This window comes from Theobroma umbraticum, unplaced genomic scaffold (assembly GCF_002168275.2).
Source record: "Theobroma umbraticum cultivar Fairchild unplaced genomic scaffold, ASM216827v3 scaffold_130.0, whole genome shotgun sequence".
NCBI lineage: Eukaryota > Viridiplantae > Streptophyta > Magnoliopsida > Malvales > Malvaceae > Theobroma > Theobroma umbraticum.
In genome coordinates this window covers 7,927,410-7,951,557 of record NW_018397264.1, presented here as the reverse complement: position 1 = coordinate 7,951,557, position 24,148 = coordinate 7,927,410, and the positions used below count along the sequence as shown (strand labels likewise).

Sequence of the window (24,148 nt, the reverse complement as noted above, 5' to 3'; positions counted from 1 at the left end):
GACGTGGACCGTCGCGCTAGGTAATAATTTCTCCATAACCCTAACATCGACTCCATAATGCCTCAAAATAAGAAAAAAAAGTGAAATTCTCCTCTCCTCTTTCCTTTGTTCTCCAGATTTTGATTTAGGGTTTACGATTTTTCCTTTTTTCTGATTTCATTGTCGCTTCTCCATTTAGAGGGGATTATTATTAATGTTATTATTGTTTTTGCTTTTTAATATTCGAAGTTAAGAAGTATCTTCCTTTTTCTTCAACGAGGTAAGCAAAAGTCCTCCTAGCTTTGCTGCTTCTGGACTCAATCCAATTACCTTTTCTTGTTCTTTATTGTTCTTTAATGGTCCGATTCATTGATGATTTAGGACTAGTGTGAAATGCTACTAACTAAAGAATTTCTTTGTTGATATGATAATAGCACTTTCTTTCGGTCTTAAATTTTAATTGTTTTTATTATTAGGTCAGATTACTTATAACGGTTAAATGTTGCTACTTTTAGGGTTTCATCTCGATGTCTTGGATAGTACTATCCTTTTTTTCTTTTATGGATTTAGAGAAATACTAAATTTTCGACTTTATCTGTTGATAAACTGAAGCTTTACTTGTTTTCATGGGATTGTTACCTAAGTTTTTAGTTTCATAATCCAAAAAAGATTGCATCAGACCATCTAGAGTTTGGTGGCTTTTCTTTTTGCTAGTTCTAGATGTAACAATTTTATGTGGTTCTAGGTATATATATATATTGGAGAAATGGCGACAGCAGAAGCAGCACCAGCCACTCTTGGTCCAAGATATGCACCTGATGATCCTACTCTACCGAAACCGTGGAAGGGGCTGATTGATGGAAGCACTGGCCTGCTGTATTATTGGAATCCTGAGACCAACGTCACCCAGTATGAAAGACCTGCTAGTTTGCCTCCACCCTTGCCACCTGGTCCCCCTCCTGCGGTTTCCACACCTAAGCTAGCTCCAATTCCAGTTGCGCACTCAGTGCAACCTAATGGTGTGGTGGCACAGATGGCCCAAAAGCAAGTCCCCCAGGGTGCACAACAGCAGGGGCAACAAATGAGCCAGTTACCTGAACAGCAAGGTTCAATGGCACTGCATGTTTCTGACCAGCAGGGACAACAACAACCAAGTTCACAAATGGGACAGCCCATACAACAACCTGGGCAGTTCATTCCACAGCAAAATAGGCCACTGGTAATTCAACATTCAAATCAGCAAATGATGTCTCAAATGGGGCAGCAAATGCCTCAACAGCCAAGTCAGCATTTGCCACAGCAGCAAGGCCAGCAACCAGGACCGCTGATGCCCCAACAGGCCATTCATCAGATGCCTCAGCAGCTAGGGCAGCAAACAATGCAACATCAGAACTCTCAAATGGCACAACCCCAAGGACATCAATATGCACATCAGCATTTGCAGTATATGGCATATCAACAAAGCGTGCTTCCAAAGGGGCAACAAAGTTCTCAGCTGCATGGTGCACAGGGTCAACAGTATCCAAATCAAGAGGATTATAAGGCAGCACCTCCCAAAAGGGAGGATGTTGATTTTCAACTAGCAAATCAAACTGGGTTTTCTTCTTCCCAGTTTCAACAGATGGGCACGTCATCTTCTCAGAATGTCTCGTCTGGAACCAATTCGGTACAGATGCCACAGACAGGTTTATATATGGGTCAAGCTCAGCAGTTTACTGGCTCTTTCATCAATATGCAGCAGCCAACCCCTATGGCACATTCACAACAGTCTGGAGCAGATTTGGTTCACCAGCAGCAGGGTCGTAGGTTTCAGAATCATATGGGCCCTGGCGTCATGCAGTCTAATATTCCTCCATCGGGTTTAAACACCAGTTATGAAGATAATCTACATGGCAGGACCGGAAATGATTACTACTTAAATGGTACCAAAGATGGGCCAATGATGGGTCCACAGCAGCCCTCACTTTCAGCTAGACCCATGGTGAGATATCAACTAGTATTTTCAATTTTGAAAAAAAAAATATTGGCATCATAAGGCGGTCATATTGGTTGTTAATTGGGAAAATCTCTCCTATGTTGGTATGTGCAAATACCAATTGTTACTTATTGGCCAAATTGCTTGTATTCTGATGCAGGAGCATGTTGCTTCTAGAATCAAAAGCATGGAACCTGATGATTTATGCAGTTTACACTCTTTTTTTTTTTTTTTCTTGAAAGATGCAGTTTCACCTCTTGATTAGGATTAATGTTGATATGAATGCTTATATGTAGAGGCAGGATTAACATAAAGAAAGGTTTTGGAATTAACCATAGTTTCAGGTGTCTGCTGAATTTGAGATCCATTTGAATTCTTAATATACCAGCTCTCCCATCAAAATTTGTCATAATTTCTATGGAAGGAGAAATGTTAATATGTACTTCTCACTTTCTCAGAGGGTTGACTGGAAATTGATGGGGTAGTCATTTGGTGTGTGTGGTAAAGAGAAATAGAGATCCATGTTCTGGATTCTTTTTCTATTTATTATATTGATGACATGTCATAATTCATATGTTTATGCAATCGACTCATTAATGCTTCTTTTCTTTTCAGGAGATGAGGGTGGGTGGTCTGCCACCTCAAAATGTCATACCTGGTCATGGTGGGGGATTCAATGCTATAGCAGGGCATGCATGCATAACATGTATGGTCATGCTGGTCCACCTTATTCAATAATGCCTTGATGAGGCCCACATTTGTTGGATCTGCAGATACTGCTAATCTGTCTCCAGCTGAAGCATATCGTAAACAGCATGAAGTCACGGCAACGGTTTGTCTATCAACTTGTTAGTTTGACTTTATGTGTTATCATTGAAATGTGAAAAATGCCTGTTGGTTCATATACATTGACGCATGAGCTAGTTGACTAGAATAGAATAACAATAGCTGGCACTGGCATTTTATAAATAACATAAACTCCTAGGTCTTAACTTGTGAGGCTAATTTTTGCCCCAAGCTACATTTATTTTGTGAAACCACATGGGAAGGGGGTTGGATAAATATTATTTCTTGAAAATCTCCTAATGCTTTGTGCATTACTTTTCATCCTCTGAATTTGCTGTTCCATTCCTTGTCATCTTCGAGGAATTGTCTTTGCTTTAATGTTGAAGAATTCAAATGCTTTTATCAATTTAGATTATTCATGACTTTGGTTCTTTATTAAATTGCATAGGGAGACAATGTTCCAGACCATTCATAAGATTGAAGACACTGGTTTCCTCCGAGATACTGAGAGAGGTAAAATTTGCAGATGCCATGATCCTAAACCTTTGTTTGGAAACCATATATGAGATGCTGTTTGTACAATTTTGGTGTTATTTTGCTTTTTTATTATTTTAAACTTATTTTTTTTGCTTGTCGCAGGTGCGATATCTGCTCCGGAGGAGGAGCATATGTCGTACGCTGCACTGCAATTGGTACACTTACAAATGCAACAACTATTCTCATTTTTGGAGGCTGCAAAATGGACAGTTGGAGCCTTTCTTGTGCATCTTCTAGAAGGGTGGTTGGCCCTTCATCCAAATCACACTTGATGTGACTGGGACCTTGCTTAATGGCTCCGCCTCTTATTTCTTTATTGCCCTCTTTTGTTGCCTCGAGTTGCTTCTGTAAGCAACCATATACTCATGAATTTTTTGTTAAACTTCATGATAACTGAAATGGGTGTTTTATGGTCTATTTTCTTCTAAGAACATATAAGATCCAATGGAAATTTTGTCAGTACTCACTATCTATGTTAATACTCTCTTTCAGATCCATTCTGCTGGTTTCTCATCTCCCACACCGATACAAGCACAAACATGGCCCATTGCACTACAAAGTCGGGATATAGTGGCAATTGCTAAAACAGGTTCTGGTAAAACATTGGGCTACTTGATTCCTGCCTTCATTCTTCTGAGGCAACGACATAATAACCCTCAGAATGGCCCAACAGTGTTGGTTTTGGCTCCAACACGGGAGCTTGCTACACAAATACAAGAAGAGGCCATTAAATTTGGCCGATCTTCAAGAGTCTCTTGCACGGTGGGGCTTGGCTGCTAATTGATCTTTTCTTTTTCTGAAAATAAGAACAGAATATAATACAATACTCACTCATTCACACGCACAAACCAGCCGGAGCTTATTATTTCCTTTTATCTAAATTGGGTTTTCCAATTGATTCAAATGCATTTTCAGTGCTTGTACGGTGGAGCTCCAAAGGCTACTCAATTGAAAGAGTTAGATCGAGGAGCTGATATTGTAGTGGCAACTCCAGGTCGGCTAAATGACATCCTTGAAATGAGGAAGATTGACTTTGGGCAGGTTTCACTCCTCGTTCTAGATGAGGCAGATCGAATGCTTGATATGGGTTTTGAGCCCCAGATCCGCAAGATTGTAAATGAGATACCTCCTCGCAGACAAACTCTGATGTACACGGCAACCTGGCCCAAAGAAGTTAGAAAAATAGCAAGTGACCTCCTTGTCAATCCTGTCCAGGTGAATATTGGCAGTGTTGATGAGCTTGCTGCCAATAAGGCTATCACACAGGTATACTCTTAAGATCATTCATTGGTAGCATTGATGGCAATGTTAGTATTGGAATGTTGTAGAGTAGATGGTTTAATTGGAATTTGGATAATGGGTCACCTTCAAATATTGAAATTCTTTTAGCTCTTATATGTAGGAGATTTGTCATGGAAAATACTTTTTGTTGTCTTGACTAGGATTTAATCCTGATTTTACCTTCTAACATTGAGATTAGTTCATTATGTATATCCTTGTGGGAATGGTAACTTCAAGAAAATGCTTGGTCTGAGCTCTTTGGAAACTGTTATTAACAAATGCTTTTCCCTTTAGCTTATAAATTTTTGATGATTTGGCAGTATGTTGAGGTCGTTCCCCAGATGGAGAAGGAGAGGCGCCTGGAGCAGATTCTCAAAGCTCAAGAACGTGGTTCAAAGGTTATTATTTTTGCTCCACTAGAGGTTGTGTGACCAGCTTGCTCGTAGTCTTGAACGTAACTTTGGAGCTGCTGCATTCCATGGTGATAAATCTCAGAATGAAAGGGACTGGGTTTTGAGTCAGTTCCGAACTGGGAAATCCCCAATATTAGTTGCTACTGATGTTGCTGCCCGTGGGCTTGACATAAAAGATATAAGGTTAGTTATTTTTTCCACTTTTTTTTTTGTGTTTGGAACCTTTTTAGTCATTAAATGAAAATATTGCATTCTTAAAATTTTCATGCCACAGGGTGGTTGTTAATTATGATTTCCCTACTGGGATTGAGGACTATGTTCACCGAATTGAAGAACTGGACGAGCAGGTGCAACTGGTGTGTCTACACCTTTTTCTCTGAGCAGGACTGGAAGTATGCCCCTGATTTGATTCAGTTCTGGAGAGAGCTAACCAGCATGTGCCCCCTGAGGTACGAGAGATAGCTTCTCGTGGTGGGCCTGGTTTTGGGAAGGATCGAGGTGGGATGATAGGTCTGGCGATGGGATTCCGGGGGCCGGGGTGGTATGAGGGATGGTAGCTTCACTGGTCGTGGTGATGATGGTGGTTGCGCATGGGTGGAGGTGCGGCGTGTGGTATTAGGGGTGGTGGAATTCAGCGGTCCTGGAGGGAGGGTGAACCATTTCTGGCGTGGACAGGGGACGTGGATTTGGCGCTGTTGGTTGGGGCAGGAATGAGAGAAGCTTGCATGATCGGTACATAGTTTTGATGGGCGGGACGTGGCCGTGGACGGGACGATTTGATAAGAAGAGGCATTGCTGATAGGATGGGGCAGAAGTTATAGCCGTAGTCCTGAAAGTTCGAACATGGCGTTATTCTGAGCCGCAGCCGCAGCCGCAGCCGCAGTCGCGTCGGCAGCAGGAGCTGGGTCGAAGCCGACAGCGAGCAGGTCTCATGGTCGTGCTCACGCCGTAGTCCTGGCCGGTCGCGTAGCCGCCGTAGTCTTGGCCGTAGTCATAGTCGAAGCCATCCCGGGCGCAGTCGAGCCGTAGCCATGCTATGACAGATTGAGAGCCAATTGAGAACTTGGACCAAAAGGATGTTGCAAAGCCAGAGCTTGATGCTCATCCGTGTCAGTAAGTCTCCTAGTCGCCGGGGTACACAGGCAATCCATTGCCTGATGATTCCATAAAACCCGTCCGCGGTCGAAGTCTGCTCTGGTGGTGGGGCGACCAGTGTATCATCAGTGAATGAGCCTCGTTCTGTTTTTGCTGCTTGGCATCCAGTTTTGGCTTATTCTCTTCTGCCCAACTTATGTTGGTACTGGATTCCTATAGTGTGATGATGCAGAATAAGCTAAGATCTGGTTTGGAGTGGTGGTCATAATCACAACACTGATGACTGCTGCTGCTTTGGGAATTTCTGTTTTAGGGTCACCACAGTTGTTTTTTGTTATCCAATGGTAGCCCCACTTCCGCTGGAAGACTTTGTGATTCCTCCTGTTGGTGGTCACTGTGTTATGCAGTACATGTTGTGAGTAACTGCAATACTCAGATTATTTATTGCGTTACTGAAAACTGCTCTTGAATTTATTAGGCTTTGTCCTTGTTAGTTGTCATTAAACCATAAAATGCCAGCTAGTATTCTGAAACTTTAGGTTCTGCATTTTAGTGTTATGTTCTAGAAACTCTTGTTTATTGTTCATTGTCATTGGTTTTGCTTCATTGTTTAAGACAGTGGTGTTAAAGCTTTTGCGATATTTGTGTACAGTTCTCCCCGTTTCTCGGGTTACCAGTTTAAAGGTAAGAGATGCTGATGTCGCGTAGTTTGAACAGAGGGCTTACAATAAGAAGGGTTAACATAGTTTTTCAGAAAAAAAGGTAGCAGATTTGAGGGAAAGGGGGGAGGGGGGGGGGGGGGGGGGGTGTGGAGAGGAAAGTGAACAGTTTGGTATGAAATAGTTTACATTTTCTTCTCTTTTGGGGATAGACTTGCTTCTTAGATTCAGATGGCAAGAATAATACACTTGATAGTTGGTTTTAAGCTAGCTCCCTTTGTAAAGCAGAGGGTTAAAAGAAACCAGATTGATAAACACACACACAGAGACAGAGGTAATTGGAGTGGAGGGCAAAATATTCTGGTTCTAAGCTTAAGAAACAAAGGAATGGGAACAGAATTTCTCTTTCCCCACAAAGTAGCTGGGGAAGAATCTCAAAGGGCAAAAGCAGGGTCACTTAACACACCTTGTTTGTTTTCCAATTTCTTTAGTATATTGATGGGGATGTGCATGCTATACTATACTCTATGCTAGCACTAGTTGTTTTTTATTCTAAAGGAAAGGCTGGCAAACAGTTTTCTCCTTCCAAGGCATCTACAACGTCCTCAACCAGATTGTACAATAAAGTGGAGATCACTATCTTTCCTCTGGCATCCTCCATATCCGTTCCCCGTCCTGCAGAAGGCAATACCTACCAAAGGAACCTTCCTCTTAGTTTCATTGACGACTCTTAAATGTGTTCTTGACTAAAATGGCCTCCTGCTTCCATTCCATCTGGTATCATTTTGTACTCTCACCTCCCCTTTTTATCAGTTTTTAATTGCTCTTTGACTTCACCCCCATAAAGTTTTTCCTTTTTTACAAGTAAATTGGAAAAGAAGTTTTTAGGAATAATGTTTAATTAATATGGCACTTGTGTTAAAAAAAATAAATGTAGTACTCAATTCTTTAATTATTTAATTCATAATATCGTTAATGGAATCTATTAACATGATTTAAACCAATCAAAATATAACATACGATAAAAAAAAATGACACGAAAACTTTAACCAAGTGATATATTTTAATTGATTTATTAATCTATTATTTAATATTTTTTAATAATGTAAAGTGTCAAAACATATTAAACAAATAAAATAAAAATTTTGGTATCATTTGATGTTATTTTAAATTTCTATTTAAGCTTTAATTTCTAATCATCTTAAATGTTGTGATAGAATTTTAGTCCATACATAAACAATATCATACTAACTAATATATATATATATAAAATAAGCATGAGGTAACATATTTGATGGCCAATTGGAATGACAAATGCCTCATCTGACGATATTTTAAGAAATTGGTGCACTCTATCAACTAAAATTTACTGTTTGGGATGCAAGAAAGCGTGGGAAAGCAAAAACCACTATTACCATGGAATAAGAAATTGCATGGATCATTGTTAGCATTTACACTCCTGTAGTCAATACTTAATTGCTAAGCAATCAGAATGCGCTAGCATATATTAAAAAAAGTAATGGCCTTTCCCACGTCTATGAGGCTAAAATGGTCATTTTAATGAGGATGAAAAGTTTGGAAATGGTTACATTGACAAAAATTTTTGAGAAAGGAGGGAAACAATTAAAAAAATTCTCAATTTTTCACTGGGAAAAAATCAGCTACTGTCTTTGTTTCACCAAGGAAAGAAAAAAAAAATTAATTAAAAAAGAAAATAATTCAGCAATTCAATAATTCTAATGCATACCCATTGCCGGTGCCAATATATTTTGTTTGTTAGTGGAAAAGGGCAAAACGGCTGTTGACATTACTTTTATGGCGTCCACCAACGACCAATCCCTTTCACGCAAAACAGTGTCGGCAAAACTGTGTTGAAAATACGTGATTGGACTGTCATCGCGCACCGTAACGGCCTCTGTGATGATAGAACTTCCGCGTGAGTTAAAAAGGCCGGGTGACGACGTTTAAGAGTGTGGCAGTCTCGGTGTTAACGAAACCACTAGGGGGCATTATCGTCAATCGAGTTCCTCTGGTTTTGCTCTTTTAACCCACCCCAAAACCGCCCTTTTCAAGTCTCCCCCTATTAACATTTCCCCTTTTTTATTTTTATTTCATTTGTTTTCATATTTTTTTTTATTTTATAGGGTTAGGGTTTCTCTTCGAAGAAAATGTTGCAGAAAACCCCTTCGTCTCTCTTTATATTGCGGGAATTTTCTCTGGAGCAAGTTTCCAGGTCAACCATGGCTTGATTCTTTGGTTCTCTGGTAAAATTCTCTCTTCTTGCCCCTTCTTTTTTAAGCGGCTTGAAGCTGATTTGCGTTGATTCATCTTCACCGGTTTTACCATAATTGGAGAGCGAAAGCTTTAAATTATTCATTTAGAGATTGATTTCAGCTGGTTTTGTTGTGTTTTCTTGGGTTGCTTTGGATGGATGCGTGTATTTGGAGGGGTATTTGATTCTGTGAGTGCAGTGAAGTTGTTCTTTGGAATTGGTTCAACTAATTTCCAGAATTTAAATTATTGTTTTTGGATTTCTTGGAGCTGCTGGCTTATGACGCTTTTCCCCTCCTCTTCTTTTTGCTCTCTGCTTCCAAATCTAATAGCTCAATGGAATCCGCTTCGTTGTATGCCCTTTGCTGGCTTTGCATGTGTTTTTCTTTAGTGTTTTCTTCGCTCGAAGTGTCTTCTTTTCTTTTCCTAACCCAAGGGTTTTCTGGGGGTGTTGGTTTGACCAAAATAGGGTCCTCTTTCTTGACTGTTTGATTTGATTTGTTTATTGGGTTCCGTTTGGATTATTTTATTGTCTCTTTACTTAAGGAACTGTTGCTGTTATACGTGCCCTTGACATAAATATGGTTGTTTCCCCCATGTAATTATGAGCAGGAAATATGGTTTTACTTGAAATTCGTCAGTTAATAATAGGCTTGTCCATTGTTACTTTCTCTTGTTTGAAAAAGTAAAATGAAATCCCTGGTGGGCTTTGTCTGAGCAGTAGTGGATGCATAGAATTGATGCTGTCTACTTTGACAGGGGTGGCATTGTTAGAATGGATATGTGTAGTGTTTCTGAAACTCATAATGTAGTAACAAACCTGGTATATTTTCTCGGTAATTGAAGACTGTTGCTATTTGATATCTTAATCGGTTAAAAGAGTCGTGTTTGATGGTTTGCTTAGGCTTGTCTTAGGTGTTCTTGTGCTTGTTGTTATTCTTGTAGATGTATTATCAATGATATTTGGTGTGTTGAATTTCAGATCAAAGTTGCTCAGCTATACCCGTTTAGTACAAGTCCACTTCTTGAACAACTAGAAGCAATGTACCAGGAAGGAGCCCCTGAGTTTGTTATTGATCAGGGAATATACTACCCTACCACCAACTATGGATTGTACTGTACAGGTAATTTAAATGCCTTAAGTATAAGCTAATGGGTAATTCCTATAAAATCTCAAGTGTACACTGTTGATTGCATTTGGACAGGTTTTGAATCACCCGTTGAATGGGAGGACCACCAGAATATTTTTAGTGCAGATGGTCCAGATGTCCAATATGCGGTGGGTAAACTAATCTTTCTAGCTCTACAATAGATATACATTTGCATAGTCAGATGTGCATCTGCGATAAGTTGCATCTTAGTGATTTGCCATTTCAAAATTTGCTCAAGGCCTACTTTCTCTTCTTCAGGGTGCCCAAACTGAAACTTTGCCTTATGTATATTACACACCTAGCTATGGATATGTACAGTCTCCATACAACCCATACAATCCTTACATACCTGGTGCTGTGATGGGTGACGGCTCATTTATAGGGGCGCAACAATATTACACCCTTCCCCCATATCAAAACCCTGTATCTCCATCTGCTTATGTTCCTGTTGTCATTCAACCAGATGGCATCCCAAATAGTTCAACAGACTCTTTGTTAGATGCTCGTGCATCAATTGCCAATAGACCTGATGGAAGAGGAGTTAAACATAACCTTGCTTCAGCATCTGCAGCCTTTTCTAGAAACTCTTCAAAGTCTGCCCCAAATCAGACTGATTCCTTGACCAGGGTGTCGGATGGACAAAGTAAGCAATCTGGTATCCATGGAAGCATTCCTGATAGTTCTGGTCTAGCTTCAGCACGTGCTCATCAGGTACATTTGCTTAGTTTCTAAATTAAATTTAATTGTGTTGGACTTTCTTGAGTTTTGATGGAAATGCTATAGGTTGTCACCAAATGCCATGTTTGAAGGTTCTGATGTACTAATTATCTTTGTAGGGTAGAATTGCTTCTGGTTTTGGCAACATTCCTGGTGGGAAACTTCCATCACATCGTAATCAATTAAAAGCGGATCTTCCTGTTGGTAATGCATTTTCTGACTATGGTTCAAGTGCTCCTGGACGTGGTACATTGGATATGCTTCGACCCAAGATCCATGTTGGCAGGGATTTGAATGATGCACATGGATTCCCAGATACATTGGGTGAACAGAATCGAGGCCCTAGAACCAACAGATTAAAAAACCAACTCATGGTTAAAGCTTACACAACTAAAGCAGGAAATACTGATGCCGAAGGAAACATTATTATCTATACTGACCAATATAACAAGGATGATTTTCCAATTGACTATGTTGATGCAAAGTTTTTTGTAATAAAATCTTATAGTGAGGATGATGTACACAAGAGCATCAAATACAATGTTTGGTCATCTACACCCCATGGAAACAAGAAACTAGAGAGTGCTTTTGAAGACATGCAGAAATTAGCTGCAGGAAGGCCTAGCGGCTGCCCCATCTTCCTGTTCTTTTCTGTGAGTTCTATACCTGTTTGGCTATTAAGGACTAATATTGCCTTTACACCATTCTAGATTTTTGTTAAATAGAAGTGGTGTATGTGATTTGTGGTATTCATTAACAACTCCAATGTGGTTCTTGTGTGTGCAGGTTAATGCCAGTGGACAATTCTGTGGTGTTGCAGAGATGATTGGCCCAGTTGACTTCCAGAAGGATATGGATTTCTGGCAGCAAGATAAGTGGAGCGGAAGCTTCCCTGTCAAGTGGCACATCATTAAAGATGTTCCGAATAGCCATTTTAGGCACATCATATTAGAGAACAATGAAAACAAGCCAGTGACTAATAGCAGGGATACGCAAGAGGTATGTTCAGAGGTTTTGCTTTCTTCTAAATGAAGGCAAACAATGAACATTTCTGTTAAAAGTTTATTGCTTCTGGGTCCTGCCATAGCAATCTGGACTTGCGAATTTCGATTTGTTTCTTATAAAATGTTTCCTCAAGTGCAGATAGTGTACAAGCAAGGTATGGAGATGCTGAAAGTATTCAAAAATCACACAATGAAGACCTCTTTACTCGATGACTTTATGTACTATGAAAATCGTCAGAAAATCATGCAGGAAGAGAAAGCCAGACTACTAATTAAAAGCTTTGAGAGCCCAATCCTAGCACCTGCATTGGATCCTGCCAATAAGCCAAACTATGTTGAGCTACTTCTGCATGAAAATGAGATAACTATGAAGCCAAGTGATCCTGACATGTTGAAGAGAACTGTTCCTTCTTCTAGTCAGCAGGTTTCTGAAGATTCTGATATAACTAATGCAAGAACCATGAATGAAAACGTAGAACGAATTCCAGTGGAAGCCAAAGATGATGTATCTACCTTAAAGATTGGCTCACTCACTATAAATCCAAAGCAAGCTGAGCCTAAACCCTCTGCAGATGCTGCAGTTGCTGCTATGGATAGTGAAGCTGTTGAGGTAGTAACTGTGGGATCAATGCCTGTGAAAGTCAATGGATTTACTGAATCTTCTGGTTTTCTAACGGTTGGTACTATCCCTCTTAATCCTAAGACCCTACAACTTGATGAAGGAGGTGTTTCTGGTAAAAAGGGTATGGGTCGTGCTGAGGCTTATGATTAACTGTGGACTTATTTTTCGGCTGGAACATGCTCTACCTTGGTAGTTATGGTGCAGTCTTGACTGTTGTAAACTTGAGTGTATCATACTCAATTGTTTCAGGATGGTTAATCGAAATACTTGTTCAGGTCAGGTTTTACTGTTTTCCACCCCCCCTTTTCTTCGGTCTTTTACTTACCCAAGCTGGTTTCCAATCCATCAATACTCCATACTGACAGTCGGTCATTTACTTTTTTTCTGGGGGGGTGCTTGCTTTCGTTTCTGAAATTAAGTGGGAATGAATACATTGTAATCTTTTATTTTGCTTTTCAATATTGATACAAAAAATTCTCTTTTTCTTTTGCAAGGTACCTGTGTTTCCCTTGTAGAATTTGTATGTACACTTCTTTCGTTTCTTTTTTTTTTTAAAAAAAATCTAATCAACATTCTTTGCTTGATTTTGGGATCTTTATTGGATGATGCTTCTTACTGTTACAGATGCCACTGCATTATTATTACATGTTCAAGAGCTGTTGAACCAGGGAAAAGGAAGAATTGTACTTTAATTTCTATTGAGTGAATGGAAACGGATGCAAGTATCCAGTATTGTGTATAATTTAGAAAGAAAATAAACTTGTTTTTCATGGTTTCTTTTTATTTTATTATATTGAAAAGAATTAAACATATAAATAAGTTACAAAAGATAAAATTACATCTGAATTTTAAAATTTTTTTATTTTAATAATAGGGAAAAAATGTAAGCATGATCCCTGTTCTTATTTAATTTAATTTATAGTATAGAGGAAAACGAATGCCGATGTCAGTCACCACCCCAAAGGCAGTAACTCGCTGTTTCAGAAGCGCAAGAGAAAGCGAATCTAATCTGCAAAAAGGGTTTTTCATTCTTAAACGCCGTTACCGAACTGAAGAACCCATTTTTTATGATTTTACCTCTCTCTCTCTCTCTCTCTCTCTCTTCTTTATGCCTGGCCGCGACTGTTTCCCACGCGCCACCCTTTTCCTCCTCTGCGGTCAGCTGACACTCAAACCTCCGGTGTCATCAGTCGTCATTCGCATTTAAGTTTACCTCCTCCTCCTCCGTCGTCTTCTTCGGTAAAGTTCGTCTCTTTGAAAACCAACTTAAACTGTTAGGGGGCCTTTGTTTTTCCGGTCAATCTTTTCTGTTTTCTTGAATTCGTTTGGACGGTGAGAAATCCCAGCAGAAAATTCTTCTTTTTTTAGTCAGAAAAGTAAAATTCAGACTTTAATTGCTTTTGTCTTGCATGACTGGTTTGCTCTCTCTTTTTTTTTTCGGCTGATTTTGTGCTCTGCAACTGTACGTATCTGTGAAAGCGGTTTATGTCAGCAGCAGCCATTAGATTCTGTTAATAGATACCGATAATTCTACTCTGTATAAGGCGCCATCGCCATGTCGAGATATTCAAATGGGAAAGGTTCCTCAGGTCGGCAAGGGCAGAAAGCAATAGTGCCAAAGCCTGAAATGTTGGATTTTGATTTGCCTGAGGATGCTCTTTACTCCCGACCCGTTGGGGTACGACTGTGACTCCCCATTTTTTTTACTATCTTTTTTATCACTGTATATAGTTTGCGTGAATTTTCCATCTTCATTTTAAGGTATGAACACAGTGCATAGCATTATGAGTGAACATTGGGTTTTCTTTGCCTGCCTCAACCTCTCTTAGTGGATTCTTAGGTTGGTGGCTGCAATAGACCTAAACCATTCTCTTCCTTCTCCGACATTCCCTTGATACCTGAAACTTTCTGTTTTCATCTTCTCTTGTTACTTGATTTCAGCACAACGTTGCAAGTTCATCTGGAAGCAATGTAAGATCATTTTTCATTGGGATGGGATTTTCGCCATCTCTCGTTGAGAAAGTCATTGAAGAAAAGGGTATGTAATGCATGAACATGCATCCCATTCGATTTGATCTTTAGTGGAAATGGTAGGGGACTTTGGATGGGTTGGGTGGCAAAATAATGGCATGATAAAATTTAATTGAAAAAGAATGAAAATCCACTAACTTCCGGAATTATATTTATGTATAAATCTCTGATACTTTTCTAGTTTATTAGAACTGATAGTGAATAAGCATTTCTTATAAGATCATGATTAGTGAGCATCTTCTTTTCAATCTAGGTGAAGACAATGCTGACTTGTTACTGGAGACTCTTGTTGAATATGCTGTAAGTAATAAGAAACTGTGTGCTATATCTGACGTTCTTTTGGCAACACTTAGAGAAGAACTCTGAAAGAATTTCCTTACTTTGTTTCAATTCAGTACATGATTTTTTTTTTTTACATATAGAAAAGAACTTTTAAAGGTGTCTGTGAACATCTTAATACTTCGCCTTCATCATCATCATCAGCATTTCTCTCTCTGTCTCTCTCTCTTTCAGTTTCTTTGTTATTTGTAAATTTTGAGAAGCACGTGACATCATGAACTTAACCATGTTGCTAGTAGGCTAATTTTATTGTGTTCTGCTTATTAAAGGTCCTTTGTTTCAAAGAGAATGTACTGGCCAAAATTTATAATTAGGATTATGTAATCATAGAGATGCATATGAATTCTATTTCTTAACACTTCCTAATACTATATGCTTCTTGCTATGCATTTCAGTATAGAAACCTTTATGACAATGACACCAAGGGTGTAGAATCATTGTTAAGGTGATAGGCTATGTCCCTGTTACCCAAGCTTTGCTGTTTTCAATTATGTCAGTTGTTACACAGCATCTTTTTAATCGATTCTAAATCTTTAACTTAATTGTTTATGGCACAAAATTGTTATTGATCTGAACATATCCCCAGTGCAATTGATTTGGTCTCCACAACCTTCTAAAACTTTCTTTTATTAGTGGCTAATATGCAGTTTCAAATGAAATTAATTGTTTTTTTGCAGTTCTTTAAGATACAAAATTTTAACAGCTAAATGTGGGCCTTCTCTGGAATGAAATAGGATGTTCGAAAAGTAAACACTCACCCATCAGCTTCTCTGGATAGCTTATTTGCTGACAAGGATGGAGGCCGTTGTCCAGAAATCTCCACTTATATTCAACCAAAAGAGGTAACTTGCTGTTAATAGATCTTTTTGCTTTCCCGAGAGGACTAGATATGCCCATCTTCTTTGTCTTGGGCATTTTATTCTTGTTCTTGTTGACATTTCTTTTTATAGTTTCTTGCTTATTGTTTAGTGAGCTACTATATTCCATAGATTTAATTGCCCATGCTACCGCCATTCCCCCTTTCTCATACAGCATTAAAGATGAAAAGAAAGAAAGAGGAAGACCACAGTACAGAGATTTGAAGGATTCCAAGAACTTTCTGGAAGATTTAAGATTCGAATCTGTAGATTTTAATGAAACTTTGAAACTTGTAATTTCTGGCTCTGGGGCCAATAGTAACCCTGTCCAATTGAGAATCTCTTTAGTTTAAAATGTCTTAAAAGCATATAAATTTTGGGATACTTGTGAGATTCATGGGCAAGGCAACAATTTATTCTGGGACTAGAGACCAAAATGTTAACTTGCTACCTATCCCTTCTTTTTTCAGCTATGGCATTGGCTCCTTGCCTTTCTCTCTTTTGAGTTCTCATGGAGCCAGTTTCTTTCCTTCTTTTTTCTCAACTTAATACATTGGTCGGTGTGGTAATTGAATAATTGCTCAATACCTAAGTCTTGTGAGTATTGTGTATGCTAATCTTTTACATATTTTGTACTGGATATGCTTTTGGGTTATCTTTTAACACCCTTTCTTCCCTGTTATCTCTTCTGTTTCTTTTTTTATATATTTCAGGAGCCTAATGTATTTGATGAAGTTCATGTTGACAAAAGAGCATCTTTACTGATGATGAGTTTTTCTGTAAATGAAATCGAGTTTGCATTGGACAAACTTGGTATGTAGAAAATCTCAGAAACTCTTTTATCTTTATTTTTTTTCTTTCAGACGCCGTTTTTGTTTCTTTTTTGCACCTTGGGCTCTACCACTTCTGTCATTTGTTATGTGATGAATAGTTAATTTCTGTTCTCATAATATTTTGGAACGTTAATAAAGAAGAAGAATGGAGAAGTTACTTTATTCGAGATTTATTTACATAAGTTGTTTTGTTGCTGATTACCATTTCTAATTTCAGGTGAACATGCTCCACTAAATGAATTAGTGGACTTCATTGCAGCTGCTCAAATAGCAGAAGAATTTGAGAAGGAATCAGAAGATTCACTCAGCAGTGAGGAAGAAAAGGATCAGGTTTAATTATCATTTAAATTATACTAATTGGTTTGATAACAGTGTTTACTTGTTACGATTTTTTTTATATAGTGTTTTTCTTTTACTGGTTCAAGCTGTGTAGGAAATTGGTAACTGTCTCATATATTTATACATAAAATTCCTGGAAACATAAGTATAATTAACTATCATTTTCAGTAAAATAAGTAGTGATTTCTCCGTTTCATATCATTTCAAGAGGAGCTAATACTTGCTGGACAATATGATTACCAGAATGTTACTAATGAATTTCTGTTTGGGACGATGGAGAAGACACTTCACTTGCTTGAGATGGGTTTCTCCGAGAATGAAGTTTCAATAGCAATTGAGAAGTTTGGTGAGTAGTTATTCTGACCACTTTGAATAATTATGAATGCCATTTCCCATTTAGATTTTATAAATTTAAAATGCATACTCTCTATGTCTTAATCCAGGCCGGCTATGTTGCTTAGATCTGTAGGGTATCATGTAAAGTGCTGCTAGTTTTAGATTAAAAACACACTTCGTGGTTCGGAGTCCCAGTTATTTTTTAAATAGTTTGTGATTACAAAACAGGCTTTTCTGAGATGCTCTTAGAGGTTTTAATAGTAATGCGGTTCTTTCTTTCTTTCTGTTTACAGCCTTTGCTTTATAGTTTATACTTTCTTTGACTGGTGCCTTTGTATTTATCTAACCTGCAGATGCACATAAAGCCACTTCCACCTTTATTTTCACGTCAAGGGAACCAACTCTGTTGTTGTACTTTCTTTGGATGTTAAAGTATTGGTTGTTTGCTGTTCTGCAGGTTCAGAAGTTCCAATTGCAGAGCTTGCGGATTCAATTTTCACTGGTCAAATTGCTGGTAACTACACTGAAAGTAAAAAGGTTTGTTCATTGTATTGATTAGATGTTAAATGCACATTGTTGGGCATTCATTGAAGTAAATACTTAAAAAATGTACTACTTTAAAATTTGTTTCTTCTTCTGCCCTTTATTCTAATTAAGAATGTGTAATTTCCTTCTGCTTTATTAGAGCTGGTTTTCACAATAAAGAAACTTTTACATTGTCATGTGCAGTTCACATCTGCAGCTCTGCGCAGAGGCTTGATACATAACTCATGTGATACAGTGAAGATTGAAACTGAGGATTGCAGTTCCAGTGCTGTTCCTCAGTCAAGAAATATTAACATAGGGGAATCATGCAAAGGGAAAAGACCTAAAGAAGAAAGTTTTGATGACTTCCCAGTTTCTCTTCCTCAGTTCAAGCAATCTAGTTATGAGAAAAAGCACAAAGGGAAAAGGCCAAGGCAAGACTATGTAGATAATACAAGTTCTGTCCTTGATCCAGCATGGCTTGAAGAGAAAATAAACCCTAATATCATCAGATTTGAGATGCCCAGACCTTTCAAATCCAATTCATGCGAGAGTGTGGACAAGATGGTAGCCAAACCTCCATATTTTTTTTATGGGAATGTTGTCAATATGTCTCCTGATTGTTGGGCCAAGGTTTCACAGTTCTTGTACGGAATCGAGCCTGAATTTGTGAACACTCAGTTTTTCTCTGCCTTAAGCAGAACAGAAGGCTATGTACACAATCTTCCAGGGGGAAACAGGTTTAACATCCTTCCAAAGTCACCATTGACTTTACAGGATGCATTGCCGCATACAAAGAAGTGGTGGCCATCTTGGGATACAAGGAAACAGTTGAGTTGCATGGGTTGTGAAGTTAATGGAGTATCAAAGCTATGTGATAGGCTTGGGAAGATAGTAGCTGATTCTGGAGGAGTACTTTCATCAGATCAGCAGAAAGACATGCTTCGTCATTGCAAGATATCAAATCTCGTATGGGTTGGCCCGTACAAGTTGGGCCTTGCAGAGCCTGGACATTGGGAGCATATTCTAGGCTACCCATTGAACCACACTAAAGCTCTGGAGAATGACTCGACTCGAAGGCTACAATTACTCAAGCAATCGTTCCAAACTGACACTTTGGGTTATCATCTCTCTGTTTTGAGGTCAATGTATCCTAGAGGGTTGACTATGTTATCTGTTTTTAGCGGCATTGGTGGGGCTGTGGTTACTTTGCATCGGCTGGGCATCCACTTGAAAGGTGTTGTCTCTGTAGAGACATCTGAAGCTAGGCAAAGTATTCTTAAGAATTGGTGGCAAAGTACCGGACAAACTGGAGAGTTGGTGCTGATAGAAGACATTCAAAAGCTAACCAGTAAAAAACTTGAGAACCTCATTGATAAATTAGGCGGTTTTGACTTCGTAATCTGTCAAAACTCTAGCAGTTCCATGACGGGTCCAGAAGATGATAGGCTGCCAGGCTTTGACTTCTCTTTGTTTTATGAATTTGTTCGTGTATTGCAACGTGTAAGAAGTATGATGGAGAGGAGAAGCTAACTCTTGAGTCCCTCTGTCCATGTAAATGGTATGCTGATTAATAATGAGTTATCTAATTTGGCCAGATGAGGCTTTGGGTATCTCTCCTTAATCTCTCTCTAGTTTTCGATGAATTGGTTAATAATAATTAATACATGCAACCCTAAACGGCCGCTCAGGTCGACTGTGACTGTCTCGAACCTGAGTCCTGGAAGACCTTGGATTGGCTTAGTTCGATAAACCTTCTGCTTCCCACTTCCCTCTGGGGCAAGGCCAACGGCAAGCTGGCAAGAAATCAAGTCTCGGTTTTGGGGCTAGAAAAGACAAACGGCAGGATGTTAGATTTCTTATAGCCACAAACTACCTTACATCTGCCTTCCCCTTTGCAACTGATGTGAAATGAAAATAAAATTACTTGCAGGGTCCAACTTCAATGTCGTTACTTTGTACTGTAATGTTGCCAAGTGCCATAGTTACAAGACGCTAAACAAGCCTGGACAAAACGAAAAACAGCAGCAAAGGTTGAAACCGCCCCACCATGCTGACAAGATAACTGACCTACCTTTGCTGATAAGAATATATCATGTGTGTTTTAACTCTTTAAAACCTTAATCAAACATATTGATAAGATAATTGAGCCACCTTTGCTGATAGGAATATCTCTGTGTTTCACTGCTAAAAACCTTAATCAAGCAGGCTGGGACAATTGGGCTACCATTTGGTTTTTGGAGCTATATATATCTGTGCATGGCCCTCCCCATGAGTATCTTAAAATGATGGAAATTAGAGTTTGCGGGAGACAAGATCATTAAGAAGGGAGCCCCCAAAACCGACTTTGTGATTGCATTTGACCTCAAATCTCAATCCATGCCAAAACAAAATGCTCTGCTAAAAGATAGTAGAATGACTTCACACGATTGTTATTCATCGGTCTCGATTCACTTTTGATATTAAATTTTATTTTAATCTCATTGTCTCGTTAAAATTAAAATTTTATGATATGATTATTTTTTTATTTATAAATAACATCACATTAATATCTTTTAATTATTAATTTACTCATTAAAAAAACAATTTAATCTATCAATCAAATTAGACAATAATAGACGAACACAAAGCGTAAAACAAAGAAGCAAGCCAGTGTAATTCCATCTTCATTGAGTGGAAATTACACGATAATCGAACATATGATCATACATGCATACTCTTGCATATCAAGGTTCGTTGGTACAGCTTCCAAGTTTACATCAGAAAGCATGGAATGGAAAGGGCTCCACAGTCTCGTAATGATTACGGGTGGATGGTGTAGCTTGTTCCTCGTCAACTGTTCAATGAATATGGATCCTGCACCATGGCTAGCCAATTATGATGACAGATAAGTTCAGTTTCCAAAGGGCGGATTACTTTGGAGTTATTGCCAATCACTTGCTATAGTTCTGTAGCAGCTAGGCATTTGATGTTCGTTGATAGCTAATGATGTTGGAGAATGATTGTGAAGACTGAACACTAGGTCTCAGTTCATGGCTTGAGTGGAGGTCAAGCTGCTTTGGGTCCTACGTGGCCCTGTTTACATCTTGCAGCTCGTTGTGAATGAGGAAAAATGGGTTTAAAGATTTAAACCCAAAAGAAAAAGAAATGCTTAAGAGTGATCAGGTTTTTGAGCGATCCAGGCATGTGCTGCATAGTCATTGGTTTGGGCAGAAGCATCCTAAAGGGAGGCAAATGCCATTTGTTGGGGGGAAAAGGGTAGACGTGCCAAAATTCATCAGCTGAAACTCTGAAATTCAACAACCAACAATTTTGATAAAAGAAAAAAGGGGCCCACTCCTCAATGTCCTCATCACCATGATTCACTGCACAGGTGATAAACTTAAACTAATATTTACTTGGACCACATTTGCCATCACTTTGATATAATAAATACTTCTTTTTCTAAAACCCTTTTCTTAACAGAACAAAATTAATGAATTGGAATCCTGTGAAGAGTGCTTAACCAGTGGTGCAGCGCAGCAAGGCCATGCGTTTGGAGAATAAACTATCACCAGTCGGGCAGCGCAGCAAGGCCAGGCCTTCTTGGAGTTGACACTTTGGGTCCATCAGGCCTTCTGAAACCCGACAATGCAACAGAAGAATCTGTTCACCGGGCCTTCTAGGATTGCCCATAAACACCCATTTTCTATTCTCCCTTTGCCTCTTGGAAGACAAAATGCTATGTCCCCTTAAGTTATGGGAAATAAAAAATGCTGTTTCTTACAATAATTCAGAAGGAACATGTTCATGTAATAGTATACCCAAGATTAAGATACCAAGGCTTAAACTATTACTTATAAAATAGACATTAATAAAACAATTAATATCCAGGAAGAAGAGATCATGATTGGACCATACGGAAGGAGGATGTTTCAGCAGATCGTACGGCATGTATTAAGGTCAACATTTGTTTCACTCTAGCAACATTCATCCATGTACACCCTTTTTTATTTGTATTACTATGTTAGATTTAATGTTTATAAATTTTCTTGGAAAACCAAGAAAAATTCTCACATTTTTATTATTCTTTTATGTTGTAGTTTGTACTTTGGAATATGGGAAGTTGAGCCAAGTTTTTTTAAGTTTTAAGTTTATTAGTATGAAACCTTGATGGTGTTACTTGTTAGGATTGGATTGTGATTGCAAATTTGCAATGAATGAAGGGAGGGAAACCCCTCAACTTATTATCTTTCTCCCTCTTGTCAAACTCTGAAAAAGATGCTCCAAAAATATAATTATATCATCTTTTATATTATTCAAAATTGCCTTTAGCTACCCTTTTTTTTCCCATTTTCCCCCTTGTCTAGCCAATTGGTAGTAGAACAATTCAAAATACTTTTTCTTGGCTTTCTCTGTTCTTGAGTGTGGTTGACACTTTTTTGTACTGTCATCTTATTTGGTAGTATGATCATAGTTCTGATAAAAATTAGTATTTTCCAAGTTGTGACAACAATTTCTTGACGAATAAAGAGGAAAATGACAAAGGTTTTGGGATTGAACCACTAAACATGCCGAGGAATCCATCCCCAATTCATGAACAGAAGGTCAAAAAAGTAATGCAGATAAAAACAATAGTAGTATTGAATAAAAATCTCAAATCTGAATCCTAAGATCAGTATTATACCATACAAAAGGCAAGAAGTTAAGACAAATTATGATTGGCACCAAAATATCATTTGATTAGTATTATCTTGAGTCTTGAGTGACATACCATGAATGAAGAGAGAATCCATCTCCAACAACTACAACTTTTTTGCATTTTTAGATGAGTTAAAAGCACCAGCATGTTGCAGCTTATTCTTCAATAAAGATACAGTATATGCACAAAAGATAAATTTTTCGATTTCAGGATAAATTATTCAAAGCCTTATCAGGAAAGTAGGATAAATTATTCAACCAACAGGGAAAGTAACAATAAGAAATATACTGTGCAGGTTAGAGAAGCTACTTCTTGGGTGCTTCTTTGCAAGACAGCTTGTCATAGACTGGCATTATCTCTCTCTCCCTCTCTCTCATGTGCAATGAAAAAGCCTTCTTTTAAGGCTATCATCTCTAAAAACTCTTTCTTTCTCTTTTAAGGCAAGAGAGAAAAGCCAACATTTTTTCCTTTCTCTGGCATTGGTGAGAACTCTATAATGCGTCTACTTTGAATCTCCTGTTTTTCCACTTGAACATTTCATTTATTTACATTTTTTTCCTTGAATGCTACTAACTTTTTTGAGCTTCCTTTGCTACAAGCTTTAATGTAGCATTTGTTTTCTTGCTGTTGTGCACTGACAGTGATGTTCATTTCATTCTCTGTTGACCCACATTACTCTTAGCCTCAAAAGTCTACAGTCAAATTCCCTCAACTCCGTTGTTTCAGGCCTATATATTTGGAGCTTTCCTTGCAACTCTTCTCTGTGTCCACATTTCTCTGAGAAGGTAAATCTTCGATGTAAGCTAAAAGGGTTGTCTTTTCTGTAACTTAAACGTCCAATGCTTGAATCATTTCTAAATTTCTTCAGCATTCTTATTCCGGGTTTTGAAGTGTACCCCGTGAGACTGAATATTGATTTAATGATGTCAAGATTTTTTCCGTTTTCCTGTTAGTGTTATATATATACAATTTAAATCTCTATCTGGGTTCTCTTGTAGCGCCGTTTTTTTTTTAGCATCTTTCTAAAGCTTGAGTTGATTTTGCCATATGGGTTTCTTGTCTACACAGATTTAAGATTGTGCGTACCTCCAATGACCAGCTTATACGTACCATAATGGCACTATGAATGTTGTATCTTTGCAACAACTTCTAAACTTCTATCACCATAGTTCCAGAATTCAAGAGAGCACTTAGTTGTCTTAGTTCGCACAACAAACAATGGAAGAGAGCTTTGTTCCATTTCGTGGAATCAAGAATGACCTTCGAGGGAGACTGAAGTGCTACAAGCAAGACTGGACTGGTGGTTTCGGGGCAGGTTTCAGGTACCTTGTTGTCTTGTCATTACAAACACTGGAGAGCTACATATTGCCATAGAAACAAGAGATATCAGATTACACGGTTCAAGCACAAAAGCAGCTGTTCAGATTATTTGTGACAAATTTTTGCTTGATGTTGGTTTTATAATTGTATAATTCTTTGTAGGATTTTGGCCCCCACCACATATATATTTTTCGCATCAGCAATTCCTGTTATTTCATTTGGAGAACAGTTGGAAAGAGATACAGGTAAAAGTATACATTTTTATGTAAAATTTGCCACTTATTTTATGAGGTGAAGATAAAGATTGTGCCTAGAATGGAAAGAGTATGACTGGTCGACTAAATCAGAACTTATTGGCATATGTGGCTATATATATATATATATATATATATATATA

At 38.4% G+C, this 24,148-nt stretch overlaps 3 protein-coding genes and 1 long non-coding RNA gene across 12 annotated transcripts; all 4 read left to right on the top strand.

Moving 5' to 3' along the window:
* Window positions 1-29: 29 nt before the first annotated feature.
* LOC110421721 (DEAD box RNA helicase family protein) lies at window positions 30-6,011 on the top strand. Its single transcript, XM_021435380.2, is given in 21 exon segments — window positions 30-259; window positions 725-1,960; window positions 2,570-2,648; window positions 2,651-2,686; window positions 2,689-2,786; window positions 3,189-3,201; window positions 3,204-3,253; window positions 3,770-4,039; window positions 4,193-4,543; window positions 4,879-4,976; window positions 4,978-5,154; window positions 5,246-5,298; window positions 5,301-5,333; window positions 5,336-5,383; window positions 5,386-5,485; window positions 5,487-5,633; window positions 5,635-5,721; window positions 5,723-5,776; window positions 5,778-5,804; window positions 5,806-5,830; window positions 5,832-6,011. Coding segments are annotated over 20 exon segments (3,141 nt in total). The 5' UTR covers window positions 30-259; window positions 725-745.
* Window positions 6,012-8,792: 2,781 nt separating this feature from the next.
* LOC110421021 (YTH domain-containing protein ECT4-like) lies at window positions 8,793-12,983 on the top strand. The gene is made up of 7 exons (XM_021434460.2): window positions 8,793-8,989; window positions 9,979-10,120; window positions 10,202-10,275; window positions 10,406-10,858; window positions 10,984-11,517; window positions 11,651-11,863; window positions 12,008-12,983. The coding sequence occupies exons 2-7, from the start codon at window positions 10,039-10,041 to the stop codon at window positions 12,638-12,640; spliced, it is 1,989 nt and encodes a 662-aa protein (XP_021290135.1). The 5' UTR covers window positions 8,793-8,989; window positions 9,979-10,038; the 3' UTR covers window positions 12,641-12,983.
* Window positions 12,984-13,213: 230 nt separating this feature from the next.
* On the top strand, window positions 13,214-19,347 carry DRM3 (S-adenosyl-L-methionine-dependent methyltransferases superfamily protein). 6 transcript variants are annotated; one of them, XM_021434454.2, is made up of 10 exons: window positions 13,214-13,729; window positions 13,986-14,168; window positions 14,432-14,528; window positions 14,775-14,821; window positions 15,595-15,702; window positions 16,431-16,530; window positions 16,768-16,880; window positions 17,133-17,235; window positions 17,683-17,762; window positions 17,955-19,347. In XM_021434454.2, the coding sequence occupies exons 2-10, from the start codon at window positions 14,046-14,048 to the stop codon at window positions 19,281-19,283; spliced, it is 2,100 nt and encodes a 699-aa protein (XP_021290129.1). In that variant the 5' UTR covers window positions 13,214-13,729; window positions 13,986-14,045; the 3' UTR covers window positions 19,284-19,347. The 6 variants fall into 6 exon arrangements, with proteins under 6 accessions (XP_021290129.1, XP_021290127.1, XP_021290133.1 ...); XM_021434452.2 differs by having other exon boundaries at window positions 13,970-14,168; XM_021434459.2 differs by lacking the exon at window positions 13,214-13,729 and adding an exon at window positions 14,252-14,330 and having other exon boundaries at window positions 14,105-14,168.
* A 3,385-nt stretch (window positions 19,348-22,732) lies between these two features.
* On the top strand, window positions 22,733-24,088 carry LOC110422126 (uncharacterized). Of its 4 annotated transcripts, none has more exons than XR_002445690.1 (4): window positions 22,733-22,913; window positions 23,031-23,216; window positions 23,500-23,753; window positions 23,914-24,088. It is a non-coding gene; the product is annotated as an uncharacterized LOC110422126 (long non-coding RNA). The 4 variants fall into 4 exon arrangements; XR_002445691.1 differs by having other exon boundaries at window positions 23,073-23,216; window positions 23,914-24,087; XR_002445689.2 differs by having other exon boundaries at window positions 23,042-23,216; window positions 23,914-24,087.
* Window positions 24,089-24,148: the final 60 nt, after the last annotated feature.